The sequence below is a fragment of the Dipodomys merriami genome, unplaced genomic scaffold (genome assembly GCF_024711535.1).
Source record: "Dipodomys merriami isolate MVZ:Mamm:240054 unplaced genomic scaffold, mDipMer1.0.p SCAF_30, whole genome shotgun sequence".
Taxonomy (NCBI): domain Eukaryota; kingdom Metazoa; phylum Chordata; class Mammalia; order Rodentia; family Heteromyidae; genus Dipodomys; species Dipodomys merriami.
The window spans coordinates 18,712,136-18,734,553 of NW_027204493.1; the positions used below are offsets into that span (position 1 = coordinate 18,712,136).

Sequence of the window (22,418 nt, forward strand, 5' to 3'; positions counted from 1 at the left end):
GATTCCTTTATAGAGTTTTCTTTCTTTGGTAAATGACAGGACTTTGGGTCATCTGACACATGTCATCTACTGTTCTCTCTACAAGCAAAATTCCACCTGCCAGTCTGTAAAGCTCCTGGAGGTTCCAACTAGGACCTAATGGATTAGCATCTCTAAGGTCCACTACTGTGCTCTGAATGCAGAAAATGTATAAGTATACACAATGCTTTGGTTAGGTGAGTACTCACGTTAATAATCCCCTTCTCATGAAAACATAAGCAGCCACATCAGAAAATGAAACACACACACATAATACATGTTATACACTTTTTATTATAATACACAGAGAAGAACCAACCCAAGTTTTGACAATATCCGTAGTTTTCCACAGTCTTTAAAACGCTAACAGAAATAAGAGATAATTGAAGGGACATAATCTCAAACATTTGATAAGTTATGAAACAATGTTGTATACTTAAGAACAAATACTATAAAAGGGCAAATCCCATAGACATTTAGAAATTGGTATTCATGTTTATTTATCGTACACAGGCCCTCACGTATGCATAGAGCTTTATGACATAAACTAGTTTTGTAGCTGGGATTTTTTTTAATGTAAGCAAATCCAAATGTAACAAAGTTCTGAAGAGCAAAATGAAAGCTCAATAGAAACTATCTGACCACACAAAACTTTCCAACAAAACGTTGCTCAATAAATTTTTATATCCAGTGTATCAGTTTTGATCTTCTGATGTTAACTTGGAGAATACTTCTGCCATGATCTGTTTTCATGTAAACTTCCACTTCCTTGTCTCTGTTCATGTCACTTAATGTCATGGTCAGTTCATAGGCATGTCAAACATTTTAAAGACTTAGGACAAGTTATACAACACAGCTTGGAAAAAAGTAACTCTTTAGTTTTTTCTTTCATTTTTGCTTCCTTGGGTCTTTATACTACTTGAGTCTTTGGAAATTTGTGTATATATAACAGCACCTACCACACCATCTCATTTTAACACAGGTTGGATACAAAGACCCCAACAAGAAAACACTTAAGGATCCCTGAGACCTTCACAGTGAAATAAATATATTTTTAAAATTTTTCTAAGAATAAGAAAATTCCCCCATTTACCAACCCTCATATTCTCACACTGTAAGCAAGTAAAATCACTAAAGGTCACTTAGTGGCAAATGTCTTATGAATGTGCTAAGTATGAAAATAAAAGGCCACAGTTTAAAGCCATGGAAATACAGGGTTTACAATCAGTGAAAATTCAGACTTTGTAGTATAGTAAGTCTCTAAATGCTACACAATAAGTGGGGCCTAAGTACTAAGTACTAATTGTTTATAAAGTCTTTCACACATAAACAGTCCTTCAAAACTGAGCATAAATATATAGAAGGGAAAAAAAGCACTAAGAAAAGATTCACAAATGCCCATTATTTCTTAGACAATCTATAGATCAGTAGTTTTGATTCATCAAGAAAACACAAGAATGCAAGAATTCTGAAAAGTACCTACTTGGGGGGAAAAAGCCGATGCCAGATGAATTTTAGCCCTTCATTATATGGTTTATAAAATTTGAAAAAGGAAATCCAAGCTAGTTCATTATTCTGGAAAATGCTTTTCCATGTAGTATATTTCTATAACAAATATAGTCTGTCTGTCTCTCAGAGTTGAACAGTCTTTGTTTATATAACCAAACTGTGCCATAACTTCCTTTATCAGTTCCTTCATAAGCTACTCTAGAAATCGTGAACAAAGGGTAGTCTAAAATTATTTATGATTTAAGGGTACCTGTAGTATGCTTATCATATGAACATTTAAGTATCTAGCTTGTATGCACATGAGTGCGCACACACACACACACACACACACACACACACACACACACACACACACACACACACATCCAAGAGCATCCTTTAAACCCTGACAATATCACTGATTGACAGTATACTATAACTGACAACAGATTTTTTTCCTAGTGTGCCGGTCCTGGGGCTAGAACTCAGGGCCTCGATACTGTCCCTGAACTTCTTTGGTTCAAGTCTATACTTTACCAACACAGCTCCACTTTCAGCTTTTTGGTAGTTTACTGGAGACGAGAGTCTCATGGATTTTGCAGCCTACACTAGCTTCAAACTTGATCCTCAGATCTCAGCCTCCTGAGTAGCTAGGATTACAGCTAGGATTACAGCTAGGATTACAGCCACTGGAACCTGGCTCACAGTACTTACTTTTTAAATTGACACTTTCATCTGTTTCTAGAAATATATAAAATTAACTGTAAAGTAGTAATTGCAAGGTGTTCATTAACCCATCAAAATAATGTTAAGTTGACCATTTTGTCAAGGACACCAGTGTACTCACTGAGAGAGAACTGTTGCTTTTAAAGTTTGTATAACCAAAGGGTAAGAAAGGAAGTCTTATCAGCACAATTGGTAGCAACTACTTGAAAGATCCATGGCAACATGCCTATTTTAAACAAAAACTTATCAAAAATCTGCTTAATGTTCATCTCTGTTAGCTCTTTTGAGTGGGAACTAAATTCTAGAGTAAATATAGAATTTTCTGAATACAATCAGTAAGTCACAAAGCCAGAGCCTGCAGTTAGAGGTCTCCAGCTCAGTAGAAGGAATCTGTTGTACCCCAGGGATCTCTGTCCAAGCTCAAAATGTCTGGCATTTTTCATCTATGTTGGACTTCCCCAAAGAGAACTGTATTGCTTCACACCCTTCTTCCATTGTAGCACATGTGTGACATAAAACATTTTGATAAGGTTTACAAGCAGCGGAAAACCTTCTGGTTAGTCTTGGCTCTCATAATCAGAAGATGTAGCTGGGACCTTTAGGCTCTCAGAGATCAGAAACTCCAATAATTCATCATAGAAAATACAAGCTTTTGGTTTTGAAAAATATACAAAAATGTACTGAGTAGGTAAATATCTCTTGATTGTCAAGGAAGACAAGATATAGGTCTCAATCACAGATTCAGGTTTAGCTTATATCTTAGTGAAGTTTGTTTTTACAATTTCCATTTTTTATAGTTTTGGGCAATCTCTGACCCTTGGTATAAGCACGATACCAAAAATTGAGAAAGAGCAGCAGAAAGATGCACCCATAACTCATGATAATATACTGGAAGATTGGAAACGAATACTTGCAATCCTCCATGAAGAAGAACTGGCCTATATGGATGGTGACAATGACAAACTGGATCTGAAAAATGAAAAGAGTAGAAAGGTTGTTGAGCTATGAAGAGTTAATTCACTGGCCGCTTATGTTTACAAAATTGTTAATTATATCCAGACTACTGTTGGGTGAGGAAGTCCATCTTTAAAACTAGCTTCCCCTGGAGAAAGAATAGGTAGCATAGTGCCAAAATATAAACTGTACAACTCCAGGAGGTCTAGTTAAATCCCTCCTAGTGTGTGCCCTGAAATGACCCTCTTACTATTCAGATAAGCCAAGGGCAAGGTTTTCTTTGGAAGAAATAAAAACTCTTTTGTCTCTCTTTTGAATCCTTGACTCTGAAGAAATACACAGGGATCTAATTGTGCCCTCATTTTCCAGGATGGTTTCAATTTCAAACACTCAGATTTAGAGTAGGCATTTTCATTTTTATAAAGTTAAAAATGCAAATTAGAGTCCTGTTCATTTTTGTAGGAGCCAAAGCATTGTTGTGTTCTCATATCTACTATGTTTTTGACTGCCATAGATCAAAGGTCCTAGAAAGGAGTCAGACATGGTGATTCACCTCTGTAGTTCCACTGCCCTGGAGACAGAAGAAGACGGATCACTTAAGCTCATAAATTCAAAACCAGTCTGGATGAACAGTCTCCATGCCAAAAGAAAACTAAAGTCCCTGTGGCCAACTATGGATACTTCTAGTGAGGCTCAAAGGCTTTGTGGAAGGGAAAATTCCATATAGTCCTAGCAAAGACATTTTTTTGTATGTACTCACTCAGACTTTAAAAAAAAAATCTGATTAAAAAGGCAGTATGTTGTAGGAATTTTAGAAAAGTAAAATTCTATAATAAATAAATATTACCCAGAATCCATCTAGTTATAACCATGGTTAAGATTTCAATGTAGTTTCTTTTTTTCTTTCTTTTTCTTTTTTTTTTTTATGTCGGTTGTGGGGCTTGAACTCTGGGCATTGTCCCTCAGCAATTCAACTCAAGGTGAGCACCCCACCACTTGAGCCACAGTGCCACTTTCGGTTTTCTGAGTGGTTTATTGGAGATAGAGTCTCATGGACTTTCCTGCCCAGCCTGGCTTTGAAACATGTTCCTCAGATTGCAGCCTTCTGAGTAGCTAGGATTACAGGCGTGAGCCACCAGTGCCCACCCTCAGTGTAGTTTCTCTCATTATTATTTTATTGTTATGATCAGCAACTTCCTTTGCAGTATTCAACACATTTTTTAAGTGCTTGATAACTGAACTGTTGCTAGACAAGCACTCTTACCATGGAGCTAATTTCCCAACCTCTTTTTTTTTTTCACTTATCTTTCTTCTTTGTTTTTGTTAATGTATTTGCTATACAAGAGGGGAATTCATTGTGACATTTCCATACACGTATGTAAGACATTCCAGTGGGGACCCTCCCCACACTGTCACACGCCTTTACCCTTGACTCTCTGCTTCCTAGTCAACTCCCAGAGATTTCCTTGTTCTATTTTCACCATAGTCTTCCCCTTTCATCCCTTTGTTTCTCTTCTTTTTTTTTTTTCTTTTCTGTTCTTTTTTTGTCTGGCATGGGTCTTTAACTTGGCCTGGGCACTCTCCCTGAGCTTTTCAGCTCAAGGTGAGCACTCTACCACTTGAGCCACAGTACCACTTCCAGTTTTTCTGGTGGTTAGTTGGAAATAAGAGTCTCTCTGACTTTCCTGCCTGGGCTGGCTTTGAACAGGGATTCTCAGACCTCAGCCTCCTGAGTAGCTACCCACTGTTTCTTGTTACTCCATGTTTTCTGTGACATATAGGAGTTTGGGTTTTGGTTAGCCATGCTTTCTTGTTAATTGCTTTTCTTCATTTGTTCATTTTTTCCCCCTGAATGATTATTTTTGCTGCTGTTTTTTTCTCTTCCAGTAGCTTTGAATTCCCAACCTCTCTTAATGAGCTTTCATGACATTCTTGCCCAGTGGTTAGTTATCCCTTTAATTTTTCAGAAGAGATAAAACACTATCAAGGCTAAGGAGAATCTTACCCACCAGTGCACATCTTTGCTACATTAGAATTTTTCCATTTTATTAAAAAGTTTTCACTTTACTATCTTAAACAACAAAAGGCTAATTCAAGTTTCTATAAGTAACATTCTATAAAGGATACTGCATTCTTTTTTTAGTCTATATTTTTTATTGTAAAGAGATACTGCATTCTTAAGGGGAAAATAAGTTAAATGAGAGCAAAATAAATATACCAGCACTATTTTCCCTGTGTGGTAGGATTGTTTATTCTGTTTATTTATTTACATGGTGCTGGGGAATCAAAACCAAAGCATCACTCAACATAGACAAAGGCTCTTTCATTGAGCCCAGTTCTCCAGTCTAGTTTATATTTCTTTCTTCTTGTCTAATTAGGTATTCTAATTTCTTTGCATGTTATTTCACAATGAGAAAAGATACTTTAAAAAGAAACAATGGTAACTAATTTTTCATGATTTATAGTATTCCAAAGAATTAATTAAAATAATTTATTTCACCATTTCTTTATGATTGTTTATTTAGATGGTTGTCAACTTTAATACAACAAAACATATCCTCAAGGATATGTAGTCTGATTTTAATTGAGAGTCTTTACAGAATAAAGTATCAATCTCTCATCTGAAAAAACACATTATATAAATGTGCCAAATTTCACTTAACAGGTTATAGGATTTAAATAAAATTAATCTTCAACAGGCTAGATAAACCTAAACTATTTTCTCATTGGTATCACTATCAGAATATGATACTCAATTTAATGTAGACTGTAAACTTGGAAGAATCCTTCTTCAATAGAGAACGAAGTTTAAAGCAAATCTTCATCTCATAGCCACATAAACTTTTAGGATTAATTCTTAGGAGATATTATTTGGTCTAAACTGAATGCCTGTATTCTTTCAGATTGTTTATTTGAGGGCAGTATTCAGGATTCAATTTTATGTAATACATATGCATTTATCTACTCTCTATTCACTTAATCCTCATGATGCTTTTTACTTATGATGCTTTTTACTTATTAGAGGAAAGATAACCTTTAGGAGTAAACAGGAAGATCCATTGTTCAAAGTTACAGTGTCTTAAAGTTATTTAGACCTAAGATATGGAATTTCTAACTTCTAATTTAATACTATGCCTTTTGAGAGCTACAAAACTTTCAGATTATTTTAAACATATATTTCTTAAAAACACATGCAGCAATGTCCAGATCTTATAAAGATGCAGATACTGCCATAACTTCTTGAGCCTCTTCTACAAATTATATGTTGTTTTGAATGAAATTCTTACAAATTCAAATAACATAGAAAGAATTGAGATATCTATTGTTGTATTGTATAGTGACCAGATCTTATACCCATACTTTATTATAAACTCTGCTCTTTTCTGGGCGTGGAAGATCTGAATCCACAGAGAAAACAAGTGACTCCAGTTTCATTTCATATCAGGTTTTAAAGAAAATTAATTACTCACCAGCTGTAATGATGTCAAATATTTTTTCCACCACAAATATTTCTGGTAGGATGGTCCCATTGCACATAGTCCGTAGTAGCAGTACATTACCACATGTACAGCTGAATTTAGGAGAGCGTGGAATGTCCCCAAACCACCTGGAAAGATAAAAATATGTGTAATATGGGGACATTGTTCCTTACAATCAGATGCACTTTTGCCTAAAATAAGATTTTAGTATAATCATTTCTTACATTTAGTAGGAAAAAAATTATATGAACTATCATCAATGTTGTAAACCAGTTATGAAACTAGAGGGAGCTAGATAATATATTCAGTGCAATAAATTACCATGTTTGTATTTGTTACATTTTAACTGTAAGATGGTCTTATGATTTAGATTTACTTTAACTACCAGGTTGAGTTACCTCTTAAATATGATACATTAGCATAACAATAATCAGAATTTATTTTTAGTGAAGGTTAACATAGAGAAAGTAGACAAAGTAAATTCATCTTAAGCATAAAAGTTAATATTTTTACACCAACAAGGTCAAGATAGAATATTCACAATAGCACATAAGATTCCCCTTGAAGATTCTCTTCATTCTAATTGTATCAACGACCATTTTTTTTGCCTATTAAACTCCCCATAAATGAAATTACACACAGCATACACTTCTGTGCATGCCTTTTTTCAACAAATTTTTAAAATTCATGTGTGTTTCTGTATATGCTAATAACTTCGTGTGTGTGTGTGTGTGTGTGTGTGTGTGTGTGTGTGTGTGTGTGTGTGTGTGTGTGTGTGTTTGCTAGTCATGGGGCTCGAATACTTAGGGCCTAGGAACTGTTCCTGAGGCTTTTTAGTTTTTCTTCAAGGTTAGTACTATATCACATGAATCACAGCTCCATTTCTGGCTTTTTGGTGGTTAATTAGGGATGAGAATCTCACAGACTTAACTGCCTCAGTTGGCTTCGAACCACAATTCTCAGACCCAGACTTCTGAGTAGCTAGGATTACAGGCATGATCACTGGTGCCAACAATAATATGTCTTTATACTGCTGTAGTGTTACACCATAGTAGCATGAATGTGGCAGCATTTATTCATTCTCCTATTTAAAAACATTTACATTGTTTCTAATTTGATCTATTATAGACAAGGTTTCAAAAACATTTGTGTTTGTGTCATTGTGTGGCATCAAATTCACTTTCCGCAATCTCAATAATTTTCATTAAATATTATTCGTGTCACAAAAGTTCTGGCAGTAAAAACACTGGCTTTCATTAGTAAGCTATGCTAAATTGATTTTAAGCAATTATTGTTTTTTCCAAAATAAATAAGTATTAACTGTTAAGCCACTTTTTTGTTTATAGCTTCCATTTAATTATACTATCCTATCTTGAGTTTTCCTCTTTTAATTTCGCTAACTTCAATTGTAAAAGAAACAGAAATCACTTGGAAATGGAAGACAATAATTTCAATTATTTTGACAACAGCAGCAGTCCATGGAAAAGATTAGCTGATAGATAATGGGATTTCTCACTAGGGTCTCTTTCCCAAGGGTTTTACACAAAGGAAGCTTCATTTTTTAATGTATGGTCTGACTCTACTTAGTGGCCAATAATTTAAGTTCTATGCCAAGATACTCTTATTTTCTTAATTCCAGAATTCTTTGATTCTAAAAGTAAAGCGAATATTGAGTTTAACTTAGGTAGACATACTATATACAATTATATACTTTATAAATAAATATAAATTTATCCCTTCTAATATAACATTCTAAGGAAACACACCATAAAACTGTTGCATACTAGAAACTACTTACCAATAATTATTCGCAATAACAACAGTTATAGATAATTTTAGAGACTACCACTATTAAACTACTCACTTCAAATGACCTATTTTAAATTATTTCTTTTATGTAGGTAAATATTCCCCCAATGCCTCATTTATGACATGTTTCCTAAACTTTCTGCTTCTGAGAAGAGTAAATCAAATTTCAGCTATTCCCTAAATGGTCACAAATGTTAGAATAAAACAAATTCATGAAGCAAATTAACAACCTCTCAACTTTTACAATTTACATTAATATAAGCTAATCTTCCCAAAGCAACCTGACCACATAAATTAGAGTAATGTCAACACACCTTTCCAGGATAACTTGAAAATAGAATAATTGTCTATTTTTCATAGCTTAGGAGTCAAGCTACTTCAAGAGATAACCACCAGGTCCATTTGTCTCATGAAAATACATATACAGGAAATCCAACTCTGCCTTACAAGGGACTCAGGCAGAGTTTCTCACTGTTACTTGATAGAGAAGTATCCTGTTTTCCACTTACCATTTAAGTAACCTAAAATGGGAATTCTGTGATAGGAATTTAAGAAAGCACCAATTTAGTTAGAAGTGTTTGTTTAGTGACAGTTACTGAGCAGAATATAAATTAAATAAAATTAAAATTTGCTTGTTTTCTTTATTGATGATTATTTTCTGGCAAGTTACTGGAATGAATTTTTTCACAGAGAAATGATATTTTAATCAGCAATGCCTTTTATTCTTTGGAAGTGTTTTCATTTTCAAATGATTTTCTAAGCTTTCTTTCTTTACAAGAATAGATCTGAAAAGCAAACATTTCAGGAATGAGTCACAATTAATGCCATCACATTTTACTCCTTTGAGATGGGGGTTGGGGGTAGAATTAACCTGGGCAATTATCACAATTCTCCATGTCTCTCAAAGAGAATCTCAATATAATTAATATTTTTAAATGGCCCCAGAAATGTTTTTATCATATTGAAAAGAAAAGCTAATTGTTTTCATCTCAGAGAAGGGTACAAAAGACAAATAGGCAATCAAATACTAGAGATCTGCTGTGCTCAAGGTTTTGAAGAGAATGGCTTAAACCGCCAGTATCCTAAAGATCAAAGCTGATGGCAAAGCACACTTCCTAAGACTGCGCTTGCCACTCATTAGGGAAGCTGTGCGAGTATCCTTGAAAACACTCCACATAAGAGTGAACGAAGCACCAACTCTCAGAATACACAGGAGACAAGAAAATGTCATTTTTGCCCTTGCACATTTTGTACAGATAAGGGGCACTGGGGTGTGGATGAGGAACCCATTATAAATAATTGATGTCCTGAAACATGGTGACACTTAAAAATCCAGGCAGGTTACATGTTTCAGTTTCCACTAGTGAAACCATTGCTTGTTTGGGGGGATGGAAACTAAAACTATGAATGAGTTCAAACTTGAAAGTAAGAACTTTCTCCATTCTTTAAATAACATGTGTATCTCCCATTAAAGAGCTAACAGATATTCAATACAGAGCAATTGGAAAATATAGAGGATGACAAAGGGAGGGAAACTACTTTTTGTTTCAATACCTCCAAATCACCTGGGAATATTTTGGAACATTGTCTTCTAATCATTTTATATTTATTTTTCTGAACTATGATAGTACAGTCATCTCTCAAGACCCATGCAAGATGGTTGCAGATGCCTCTGAGGATATTAATATCTAAGTATTCAACATTAGTCCCTTATATGAAATAGTGTACTACCTGCCTAAGACCTTGTGCATCCTCCATATAATTAAATAATCTCTAGATTACTTTCAATACCAAGGAACAAAATGTTATAAAAATAGTTGTCGTGTTTTACTACTTTGGGAGAATGATAAGAAAAGAGTTTGTACATATTTAGTACAGATGCAATTTTTTTTCAGTATTTTCAATAATAAATACAGAGGGTCAGCTGTATTCTAGTCTCATGGAAAAGTTAAACAAATTATGTTTGTGAAAACACCTTTACTAACATTCTTTTTTATTTTTGGTGGGATGAGTAAAAATAATGAAGACTAAATACTACAGTTAACTTAGGGTTTTTAATTGGGCACAGCTAAGACTATCTTGTTACACCATGGGTTTAATTTGTACACTGGAATACATCATAGGAAAAAGTGGCTACATTTAGTTTAAAAAAATTCCTTCAGAGATAAATACCAACATGGGATAAGAAAATGCATTACACACTGGGACATGATATCTCAAGGCCCTTTACCTATGTTTCTCAGCCCCTATGGCTCCTCTAGCTCTGACATCTTACAACTGGCTTAGCCACGTCCTTTCACCCCATGTCAAGTGTCTAGATCTCAAAAAACTGCACTTCTTCTTTTAGTCTAGCAGGGACAAAATGCCTAGTAGAGGTGAGCTATTCACAGAAAGTTAAAGCATTGCTGAGGATGAGTTAGTTTATATTAAAACTTCTAAAATGGAAAGATAACTAGAAAGAAACAAATCCTCCAAACATAATGTGCAAATGTAAGAATATGTACTTGAGGATACTGCTTACTTAGTATTTTATGAACGAGGTGAGATTGGTAGTGCACACTTGTAAATCCCAGCTGTATGGGACAGAGGTAAAAGGACCACAGTTCAATGCCAACTCAAGATAAAAAGTTCCTGAGTCTTTATCTCAAAAGAACAAGTGGATGTGGTGGTGCCTGACTGTTACCCTTGCCATGTGGATAAAAAATGGAGGGACCATGGTCCAAGGTTGGCCCCAGGCAAAAAAACAGCAGACCCTATCTAAAATAACAACTAAAGCAAAATGGGATGGGTCATGGTTTCAGTTGTAAAATGCTTGCCTACCAAGCACAAAGCCCTGAGTTCAAGCCCCATTATGGAAGAAAAAAAAATCCAAAACCTTAAGATAGGATAAAATTATTGCCTACTGTCTCCAATTCTAAATGTGAAGAGACATAAAATCAAACTGAAACAAACAAAAGAGGCTGTGCATCAAGCTTTTGATTTGAAGTATCTTTGACCCAAAAGACACTAACTAAACATCCTTTCACATGACAGTGTGCTTTGGGAAGTGAAGGTAATTGCAGTTATCTGACATGTATTTAAAGACCTGCTGTGTACCATAGTTTGGATATCATTGTTCATCAAAGGTTCCCATGCTGGAAGCTTAGTCCCCAGTGTAATCTTGTGGGTTAGTTAACTTAGAGTAGATCGTTATAAAAGAATGAGGCTGGCCCTTCCTTAGACTCGTTTCCTCTCCTGACAGGTCTCTTCTGTCTTCCATGTGTTCCTGCCATGATGCCATCTGCCATATTGACACCACCAGAAGAACCTCACCAGAGGCTAAATAGAAGTGGCTGCTTGATCTTGGATGTTTAGCTTCCCAAACTGTCAACTAAACAAACCCCTTTCCTAAGGGCTCTTTTTTAAGCCTCAAGTATTTTGGTTAGTGTAACACAAAATGGACTATGACAGGAATGGATTAGCCATTTGAAGGCTAACAAGTCACAGAACTTGTGATAAACATTCTAACTTACTGGAAGAAAGAACAGTTATCTAACTAGACTCCTATGACGCCAACATATTTTTGATACCATTTAAACTGTCTGTTTATTGTTTACTTATATAAAGATTGTAGTAGAACTCTATAAGGAAAGAATAAAATAGGAACAAAATGAATAATACATTTAGAATACCTGGCCCATGCATATCAAAAGAATTAATAGTGTGGAGAGTCTAGTAAAGAGTCCTATGTTTAACACAAGTACTATTTTGAAAGTCAGAAGTTCAACTGAAGTGACTCTTTGATTGTTTGTGTTTCTTGTAAATTATATTAAAGGCTAAAATTTATACTTGTAGCATAGTAAAACTGTTATCACGTGATCCCAGCTCTCCCTTTTCTACCTGCAGCGAATTTGACTCCAAACCACCAGGTCCATGGCATGATAGTGTGATGGAAGACATGGAGGAAAGTCACTTGGTTACTTTTCTTACGTAGAACAAAAAAGATCTGGAATAATTTAAAGAAAATGAAGTTCATAAAAAAATCATGCAGTAACTTATCAACTTTTATGAACGTATTGGCAAAGAGCAAACTATTTCACATCATAATTTTCTTGGAAAGAACAGCTTTACAGAGGGCTTTCAGAAGGCTGATTCTCTCTGGGCAAGCTGCAATATTCATTGTGAGGAAACTTAGGTATGATAGATACCTAATTGTGGGAGTACCAGTAAGAAAATAAGAAGTTCCATGTAGATTTAAAAATCAAACGTAGGAAGTGAAAACTTTGGCCAAACAAATTATCAAGAGAAATATTATTGGTTAAAACAAAGTCTCATTGAATTTGGAAGCATATAGAAAAAATCCTTGTTAGGACTGCAATCATTTCATTGTTCTCTCACACATCCTACCACTTCGGATAAGGGATCACACTGAAAGATGATTTGCAACAAACAACAACAACAACAAATCAAGTTAGCAACTTATTAATGAAAGATGAAGGGAGAAAAAACCTGAAGAGCTCATTTGAAAAATATGATGGAAACAAAAGCAACATTGTACCAGAAAAATGAGGAAGGTCAGAAAGGTATCATTCTGATTATATCCGGAGGTCTGCAGAAATTCTACAAGCAAATGAGTAGAATTTGGGTTGGAGGAGGATATTCAAAAGTATTTCATGGCAAAATTCTGAATAAAAATCATGACAAAGCACAAAAAATTACATAACAGAAGCACTGGAGAAATGTCATCTAGGAAAGGCCACAAAGGCAGCAACAATTTCCTTATGGAAGTTGGAACTGAGAACATGCAAAGCAGAGTCAATGAAAGCCAAAATGCATTGGCTATGCACATGGAAGAATTCAGCCTGGTACAATTTTTTTAAGCCATAAACTAACCATCTGGAGCTTTGTCCCTCTTAGAAGCTTTTCCCTGGATAAGATACATTGCTTTTAGCTTCAACTTTTTTTCTAAGTGAGAGTTTGTGAGTAGATAAATGGTTCTCAATGCTGACTGCATACCAAATAATATCAAAGAATATTTTTAATAGCCAGCCTTGGTCTCTAACTCTAAACCATTTGAAACCAAAACTCAAAAGGTGGGGTACACATTTGTTTGTTTTATTCCTAATGCAATTAATAGGAAGGATGGCAGGGGGCCAAAAGTGGTCCCTGAATGAACAGCTTTAGCATCATCTGATTTCTTGTTGGAAGCACATTCTTGAGCTCCACCCAAGCTCTATTAAATCAGAGCACTAAGGTTGAGAGTCCATGTGGTTTAACAAAGCCCCTGAGGAATTTTAATTCATATTAAAGTTTGACAACCACTAGACTCTAAATTCATCAAAGTCTCTTCTGACATTATATGACTAGCCAATTGAGAGTGTAAAGTATGTTATGATTTCCTACAAGAAATGTGTGGCATATATTCCAGAGACACTGTCAGTCTCAGAACAAGATTAGTTCCAAATAACTAAGTTCTACTTGTCATTAACTATCAGTCTTTCCTGAATTACGCTGGAAATGAAAGTTCATGGCTTTCCTTCTTATCAAATATAAATCCCTGTCATTTGTCTATGACACCCAAGTCCAGAGTGGATCCTCACCAAGATCTGAAGAGCTAAGGCCCAGCAAGTACAGACTTCAGAAGGGCAGGGAGATAGTTCTAGTGTCCCCCCAAGTTACCGATACTCCAGTGGTAATGTCTCAGCCTGGTGTAAGCTGATGAATTTTGGAGTATTTAGTATCTTAAAGGAATACGGTTGACATGATGCTTCCATATAAAGGACCAAATATAAGATGGTCTTGTGCTCTTGTCTTCCTGAACTTGCTTCTTAAAATAACTGCCATCATCTACATGAAGACATACTGGTTGTTTTGTTGTTGTTTGTTTGTTTCTTTTTTGTAGCATGTGTAGTAGTTAGCTGTTTATTTAATTTTATTTAATTTAGATACATATAAATATATATTTTAAAAATGTTTAGAGATTGTGAAATACTGGGAAATAAGTTTATCTTATCTAGTCTCTAGAAGTACAGATAAGAGGTAAAAAGAGAAGAGATAATTAGGCTATCAGACAACCACTCCACAGAAGTTTATTACTTTCACTGAAACATCAATGATTTACTTAACCAGGTGACTACATACTCACAGTGTCTAACAGCTCAATAAATTTGGAGAAGTAATAAAGCCAGCAGACACGTAACATCTGTAGAAACACACATAGATATACATTTATTTACATGCATAGGTATGAATTTATTTTATTCTATGTTTTTCATGGAAGAAAAGTTTAAATTTTCGGGAGAAAATGCATAACGAAGTCTACCATCTAAACTTTTATTAATGTACAAAGCAGAGTCACTCACATTGTGCAACGGTCACTGTTCCCCCTTCATAGAATTCTTTCCTCTAGTGAAACTAAAACTCTGTATCCAGGCAAAAGCAACTTCTAATCCTTGCATTTCCTCCAGGCTCATACATCTCTTTCTCTTTTGTCTGTATTATTTTGATTAGCCTAGGCACCTCGTATAAGCTGAATCCTCTGGTATTTGTCATTTTGTAACCATTATTTCAGTCAGCATAGCATAATGTCCTTGAACTCATCCATATTCTTTTAAAAGCTAAATAAATTTAATTTTGCTTAAACATTCACCATCCACAAACCCTTAGGTTGCATACACTTTGGGTTACTATCAACAATGCTGCTATGAGCATGAGTGTACAATTATCTCATTCGGTCCTTGACTTCCATTTCTTTAGGTATGTATCTTGAAGTAAAATTGCTAGATTTCTTATAGTAAATCTGTTTTTCTTTTTCTTCCTAGGGATCATATATAAATTTATTTTGAAATACAAGTAATTTTAAAAAGTATTTGCATCTTACAGAAAAATTACACATCTGACATTCGCCGATTTTTTCTTATAATTTTTAGCTTTCCTTCAACATACATAATCTGACAGTTGCATCATTTGTTCTTTGCAATTTCACAGCTAGTACTGCAAACAGAGTCCAAAAAGTTTTCCCATTGAATTGAGTTGCAAGTTTTACCACAGAGAAACTTACCCTCATTGCTTTGGGTGACTGTGAATAGTCAACAAGGTCACATCGAAATGAATAACCTGTTCCCCAGCCAGACATCACAAACTGCAAGAAAGCACATGCAGACTGAAGAGGAAGCATTTGTTCAAGAGCTAAAACAAAGGTAGTTTTGATTGCATGTTTCTTGCAGTAGGGGCTGAACCATCAATCAGTACAGAGGAAGGCCATAAAAACAGTGATCAACTGTAGACACACTCCATAGAAAACATTGATATTAAGGGTTTTCAAAACCACAAACTCATATATCATTTACACCAATTACGTTCTGATTAAGTTGCGTATTTCTTGGGAGGATCATTCGAATGTAATGAAGGACACAATCAGTAATAATCTGGTTAATAATCTAATTTATGTACATCTATGCGTTTGTGTACTTTTACCTAGGTCTAGATCTGTTGTTTCTGGTCATTTCAAATCTTCCAACCTCAGGTTTTGCTTATTAATCAATAAGTAGATGGGCAACCCAAAATTCCTCAATGTACCTTTCTTTGGCTAAGTGCATGTGTTGTGATATGGTTGTTGAGAACTCTCCCACAAAACAAGACTCAGTCTGGGTCCGCAAAATAAGACTCAGACAATTTGGATCCACAAAACAAGTAAAAATTAAATTGCTCTTGTTAACAGTATGAGTGCAATCTGGCAAGACTTCATTCTAACATGTCCATTAACTAACCTTGCACTGATGGCAAAAGAAAACACCTACTGTTGATAAATTTGAATTATAATTTAAAGATTATATTGACTTCTTTCAGTTTGATAGTGGGAAGATAGATACTCGTTCAAAAATAGTAGCTAGAACTGGGCGCTGGTAGTTCATGCCTGTTATCCTACCTACTCAGAAGGCTGAGATCTGAGGACCATTGTTTGAAGCTAGCTGGGGCAGGAAGTCCTCGAGACTCTTGTCTCCAATTAATCACAGAAAAAGCCAGAAGTGGAGTTGTGGCTTAAGTGGTAAAGCTCTGCCTTTGAGGAAAGTAGCTCAGGGACAGCAGAGCCTAGGCCCAGAGTTCAAGCCCCAGGACTGGCAAGAAAAAAGTAGTTAAAAATGAAAACCTATAAGCTTTAATTTAAAATTAGTGCATATATTAAATATTTGGCTAAATATAGGGTAGTGATAATATGCTTTCTTCACTAACTTATCTTTGTGTGTGTGTGTGTGTGTGTGTGTGTGTGTGTGTGTGTGTGTGTGTGTGTGTGTTGTTTATATTTTAAAACAGGATCTGGCCAGGTGGCTTACTCCTGTAATCCTTGCACTCAGGAGGCTGAGATTTGAGGATTTCGGTTCAAAGCCAGCCCGGGTAAGAACTCCGTGAGATTCTTATTTCCAATAAACCACCAGAAAACTGGATGTGGTACTGTGGCTCAAGTGGCAGAGTGCTTGGCTTGAGTTTGAAGGGCTGAGGGACAGTGGCCAGGACCAGAGTTCAAGTCCCAAAATCAACAAAAAAACAAAAACAAAAACAGGATCTTATTATATAGCTTGGATTATCCTCGAACTTATGATCTTCCTTTCTTAGACTCCCAAATGCTAGGATTCTGTGTGTGAGCAATGCCTAGTTGCTAATTTATTATCCTTATAAGTTATAGCATCTTTCTTAGGTTGTTACTGATGCTACCAAAGCACATTTTAAATTTGTTTTTCTTACTATTAAAGCTAAATGACAACATTACAATAAATTCAGTTTTTAAAACAAACATTTACAAGACTTCATCAGGATGATTTTTGTTAATTTTGAGGCAAGGTCTTGCCATGTGGCCCAAGCAGACCTTGAACTCAACAAGATCCTCCTGCCTCTCTCTGTCTCTGAGTATTAGGATGAAAGGCTTGAGTATCCAAATCTGGCAGAATAATATTTTAATGGTGCAAAAAAAGAAGAAATAAAGGAGATGGACAGTCTGTTTCAGTCTTGGCTTTATAAAATGAAAGAATTGAGGCCTAGAAAGGTTCAGCAGCTTGCTCAAAATCAGGCAGTTCATTAGTAGCAGAATCAGGACCAACTTGTCCCTAGTTTCCTGGCTTCCAAGGCTGTTTTTAACCCTCATATAATGTACTGTAGACTGTATATATTTTTCTATGAGAACATGCTATTTATCTATGAGAGCCTGCATTTTCTCTGTTCCCCACCTCTCACACATATTCCCATTCAGATGTTTGTACTCTAGAAGAAACACTAGAATGGTCTGTGAGTTAATTTTAGAAATAAAGTAGAAGTAAGCACAGTGTAGCTCCAGGGAGGCCTTTGAAGAAGAAGGCCAGCATAGATTTTAGGTGATTGGATCAGGTAGATTTGTAGCAAGAATCAAGTTGATGTTAAGGAGGGCAGGGAGCTACTGCAGCTCCTCGTAGAGTTATGAATGAGCACTGGTAAATTGTGATTAGAGCAAGCTATTCTGCTGGAGAAATATCAGAATAAGGAAATCAGCCAGAACGGGAAAGAATCCTAGAGAAATGGGTACACTTGGGTGGCAGGTATGTTGACAGCATTATGGAGAGAGAATTCATGAAGTTGCTTTCAGAGTGTAGAGAGCCTATTCCCCTTAGTGACAATCAAAGGACTGGCTCCTCCACCTACTGTTTTGTATAAGTCTATGCTCTCTTTTGCCTCAAAGTTCAGGTAAATAAAACCCAAATAGTCCATCATTGTGTAGCCTATCACACAGATACCAGCAGTTTCTACCGTGATGATGACTACTCATTACAGACACAGAAGGAACTCTGATACCAGATGCAGTATTCAAGGATCAGTCCTTCACTTAAACTGTTTTACTCAGAGTAAGTTATTTGATTTCTCTGAGCATGACTTGCCTCAAAACTAATGTTCATGAATTCAGTCAATTATCTAAGGCTAACTGTACAAATCTTTGGATTATACGTTTATTATCTGGCCTACCTATAAATTGTCTTTTGTTATGCACTTGTTCCCATGAGCTCAGTTTTCAAAATTCCTACCTCTCAACACATTATCTTATATCAGTTACAAAAACAATGGCACATAAACACAAAGACTTGGGCAAAATTCTACCATTAGGAATACTGAAGACACTTGCCTCATAACACAGATACACAGAAAAGAGTACTATGAAAAAATTGTACGTTATCATTGCTTTCTTGAGTTCAAAGGGCTTTCGATTCTCCATGAGCTTTGGTCCCAGAGATGTGACAAAATAGACATAGAGTCCCAAGATGATGGTTTGTGGCAGAGGTGAGGACATTAAGAGCCAGTCTTCAACTCTTGGATCTAAGAGAAAAAAAAACAACAAAACAATGTGTAAATGCACACACTTGCCAAGACAAAATTGAGGGCAAGCAACTTTTTTTTTCAGATGAGCACCTGAAACCTGATATTGATAGTAAACTGATCAATCTATAATAGATCCCTGTTATCAGTGGGCAATACAAATCTTACGTATACAAACGTCATAAATCATTTTACTGTATAGGTTTTATTCCTAATGAAATAAAGACAATGGTAACAGCACCACAGGAAGACATTAGTATCACTTTATGTGGTAAGAGTATGGAAGACTGGATTTTCCCTTCACTTTATAAAATTTTATATTATTCTGTTGATAACAGTAATTTCAATTATGGATTATAATTAGGGTTTTTATGCTGGTGCTGGGCTTGAATTTAGGGCCTGGGCACTGCCCCTGAGCTTTCTTACTTAAGGCAAGCACTCTACCACTTGAGCTACAGCTCTATTTCTGGCTTGCTTTGTAGTTTATTGGAGTATCACAGACTTTCCTAACCAAATGGACTTTCTACTATGATCTTCAGATTTCAGTTTCCTGAGTAGTGAGGATTATAGGCATGAGCCACCAGCATCCAGCAACTTCAGTTATTTTTAAGCACCAATACAGATTTCTTAATTGGGAATTTATTTATCTTATTGTTTCATTGTCTCCATGTGGGAAATATCAAATGACACCATCTTTTAGTTCTTTCTCTGGTAGCAGTAGGAAGAAAATAAGCCAGGAGAACCATGCTGGGCTGGCTCAGGAAGCAGAAGAGAACAATTTTTTAAACAAATTACTTTTTCTTACAACTTAACATTTTCAGCATAGACCTTTTCTTAAAATCCCATGTGTGACTTTCAAGTCCCACATATTAAAAAATATTATGGAAAAAGCTGGTTAATCTATCATTTTCAAATAATAAAATGCCAAGCTTTAAAAATTCTATTTCAGGGGGCTGGGAAGGTGGCTCAGTGGTAGAGCACTTGCCTTGCATGCTTGAGGCCCTGGGTTCGATTCCTCAGCACCACATAAGCAAAAAGAAAAAAGCCGGAAGTGGCGCTGTGTGGCTCAAGTGGTAGAGCCCTAGCCTTGAGCTGAAGAGCTAAGGGACAGTGCCCAGGCCCAGAGTTCAGGCCCCAAGACTGGACCAAAAACAAAAACAAAAACAAAAAACAAAAAAAATTCTATTTCAACAAAAATCTAGAGCCAGACAATCTGTGTTATGACCCCTGCTTACTCTCTGGCCTGATATATAGTTTTGGGAAACTGATTTAACTTTTCTGTGCTTAATTTGCTCATCTGTGAATTGGGCATAAAACATGTATTTCATATAAAGTTAAATAAATTTCATGTAAAGAGCTTTAAGGGTCAGTAAACTTGCTGCTGCTGTGGCAGCACAAATTCTGTCACAGCAGCACAATTAATTACCTCTTATATTTTGCCATTAAAAGTCCCATGACAAAAAATAATCCTAAGCCAACTCAATCAGAATCCTAGATCTTAGGAAACATACACTTTTTTAATCCATAAAAAAAGAACTAGACAAAGAACCTGATTCACTATTTAGAAATGAGAGACATGCAGATGGCCAGTGGAAATATGAACAAATGCTCAATATAACTTATCATTGGGGGAAATGCAAATCAGAACCAGAATGAGAACTAGTTGCCAGTGGCTATAATGCTTGGGAGGCTGAGAGCACAACATCAAAGTTCAGGGCCAGCTGGTTTAGAAAAAGTTTGTAAGACCTTATCTTGAAAATAACCAGCTAGAAGCAAGGCTCCAGGCATGCTTCAAGTGGTAGAACACAATTCCAGCAAGCACGAGGCACTGAGTTCAAGTCCCAATACACAAGAAAACACAAAAGAAACAGAACAAGATCTTACTTAGGTGGGAACTGCTCATATGAAGAAGTTAAAAGATAACAAGCACTGTGAAGTATACGGAGAAAGGGAAATCTTTGTATATTTGTGAGATGAACATAAATGAATATAGCAATTATAGATGACTGTACAGAACTGCCCTATGGTCAATGGGAATCCCACTTCTGGATATATATTGAAAGGGATCAGTAAAAGATATCTGCATGTCCAGGTTCATGGTGGTATTATTCATAGAATTAACCTAGGTCGACAACAGAATAACAGTGTGTGTGAACATACACACAATCACACACAATAGAATATCACTTAGCCTTAAAAAAAAGAATGAAACTTCATGAACTGAAAAAGAACATTATTATGCTAAGTGAAATAAGCCAGGCAGACACTACATGATTTCACATATATATGAGATCTAAAACACTGGAACTAACAAAGGAGGAGGCAACAATGCTTGATAAGAAATGTACTCATTATCTTGCCCATGTAATTGTAACCCCTCTGTACAGTATTTTCATAATAAAAAATAAAAATTTAAAAAAATTAAATAAAAGAAAATCCAAAAAATAAAATAAAATAAAACACTAGAACTCAGGGAAATGGGATCATCAGAGGTTTGGGAGACAAAATGGAAGAGGAGATATTGGTCAAAGAGTTAGACAATAAGAATCAGTTTATTTGAGATTTAATGCATAGTAACTTTAGTTTAATAATAGTGTGTTCTATAATTCAAGACTGCTAGGGGTAAATTTTAAATGTTTTTATCACAAAAAAATGGTAAGAATTTGAAGTGATGGTTATGTTTATTAGCTTGCTACAGCATATATATATATATGTATATGTATATATATATATATATACACACACACATATATATGTATATATCATAACATCATTTTACCCCATAAATATCCAAACCTACAATCTGTTGATATATAATAATTCTATAAATTGAAAAAAATAATTCTATAAATTGTATATAATATATGTATATATAATATATATAATAATTGTATAAATAATTGTATAAAAGCTACTATGATGACCATGAGTGGAGAACCACAGGTCTGGTGTCTAACCAAATTCCCCTACCTGTCTTCACAAGGTCTTCCTCTAGGTGCTCAGCCTCTGTCTCAATGTGCTTTCCCTGCCTTTCAATCTAGTCTCTCGCATCTGACTTCCATAGTTTTCAAATTCACTATGTAAAAGCAAAGCTCTGCTGAGATTATTCTCTTATTTTTTAAACTAGCTCCTCCTCACTGAGGAAACAAAACTTGAAGTCTGAACACAATGTTTGCAGCTCTGGCTATTGTTCACACTTCCTGTTTCCTGCAATCTCTCTTGGCAGCAGTTCTACCTTGCTGAAAATGGAGGTCACTTCCATGTGAGAGAGTAACCCATCTCTCTACTAAATGCTCTCCATTCACATGTACACCACAGCTTTATACAGGAGCTAAAGAGGGGACTGCTCAATGACATTTAAAGTTAATTCTGACTTAGTCTATGATCCCATAAATTATATTAGGCTCAGGGCTGAGTGCTCCCCACTTCCCTGAGAGACAGAGAGACAGAGTAAGGGAGAGATTCTTCTATCATCTGCTTGGCATCAGAGTTGGTTTAGTCTCATGAGTAGAACCAAGATGAAAGCAGAAACTGTGCCTGATTATCTAAGTTCTGATTTATGACTTACTTAATAATGCTGAGAGAGAGAGAGAGAGAGAAAACAGGCAAAGTACAATGCTGCATTTATAG

The 22,418-nt window shown here is 35.6% G+C and overlaps 1 protein-coding gene across 3 annotated transcripts in view; it reads right to left on the reverse strand.

The window, feature by feature from the left end:
• Positions 1-295: 295 nt before the first annotated feature.
• The window catches only part of Elovl7 (ELOVL fatty acid elongase 7), a 79,888-nt gene continuing 57,765 nt past the window's right edge, over positions 296-22,418 (reverse strand). For all 3 annotated transcript variants that reach the window (XM_070041231.1, XM_070041233.1, XM_070041232.1), the window contains 6 exons: positions 18,598-18,788; positions 15,514-15,594; positions 14,599-14,655; positions 12,354-12,459; positions 6,657-6,793; positions 296-3,201 (listed from right to left, as the gene is read on the reverse strand). In XM_070041231.1, the coding sequence (XP_069897332.1) occupies positions 2,992-3,201; positions 6,657-6,793; positions 12,354-12,459; positions 14,599-14,655; positions 15,514-15,594; positions 18,598-18,788 (782 nt within the window). In that variant the 3' untranslated portion in view covers positions 296-2,991. The remainder of the gene's footprint in view (positions 3,202-6,656; positions 6,794-12,353; positions 12,460-14,598; positions 14,656-15,513; positions 15,595-18,597; positions 18,789-22,418) is intronic.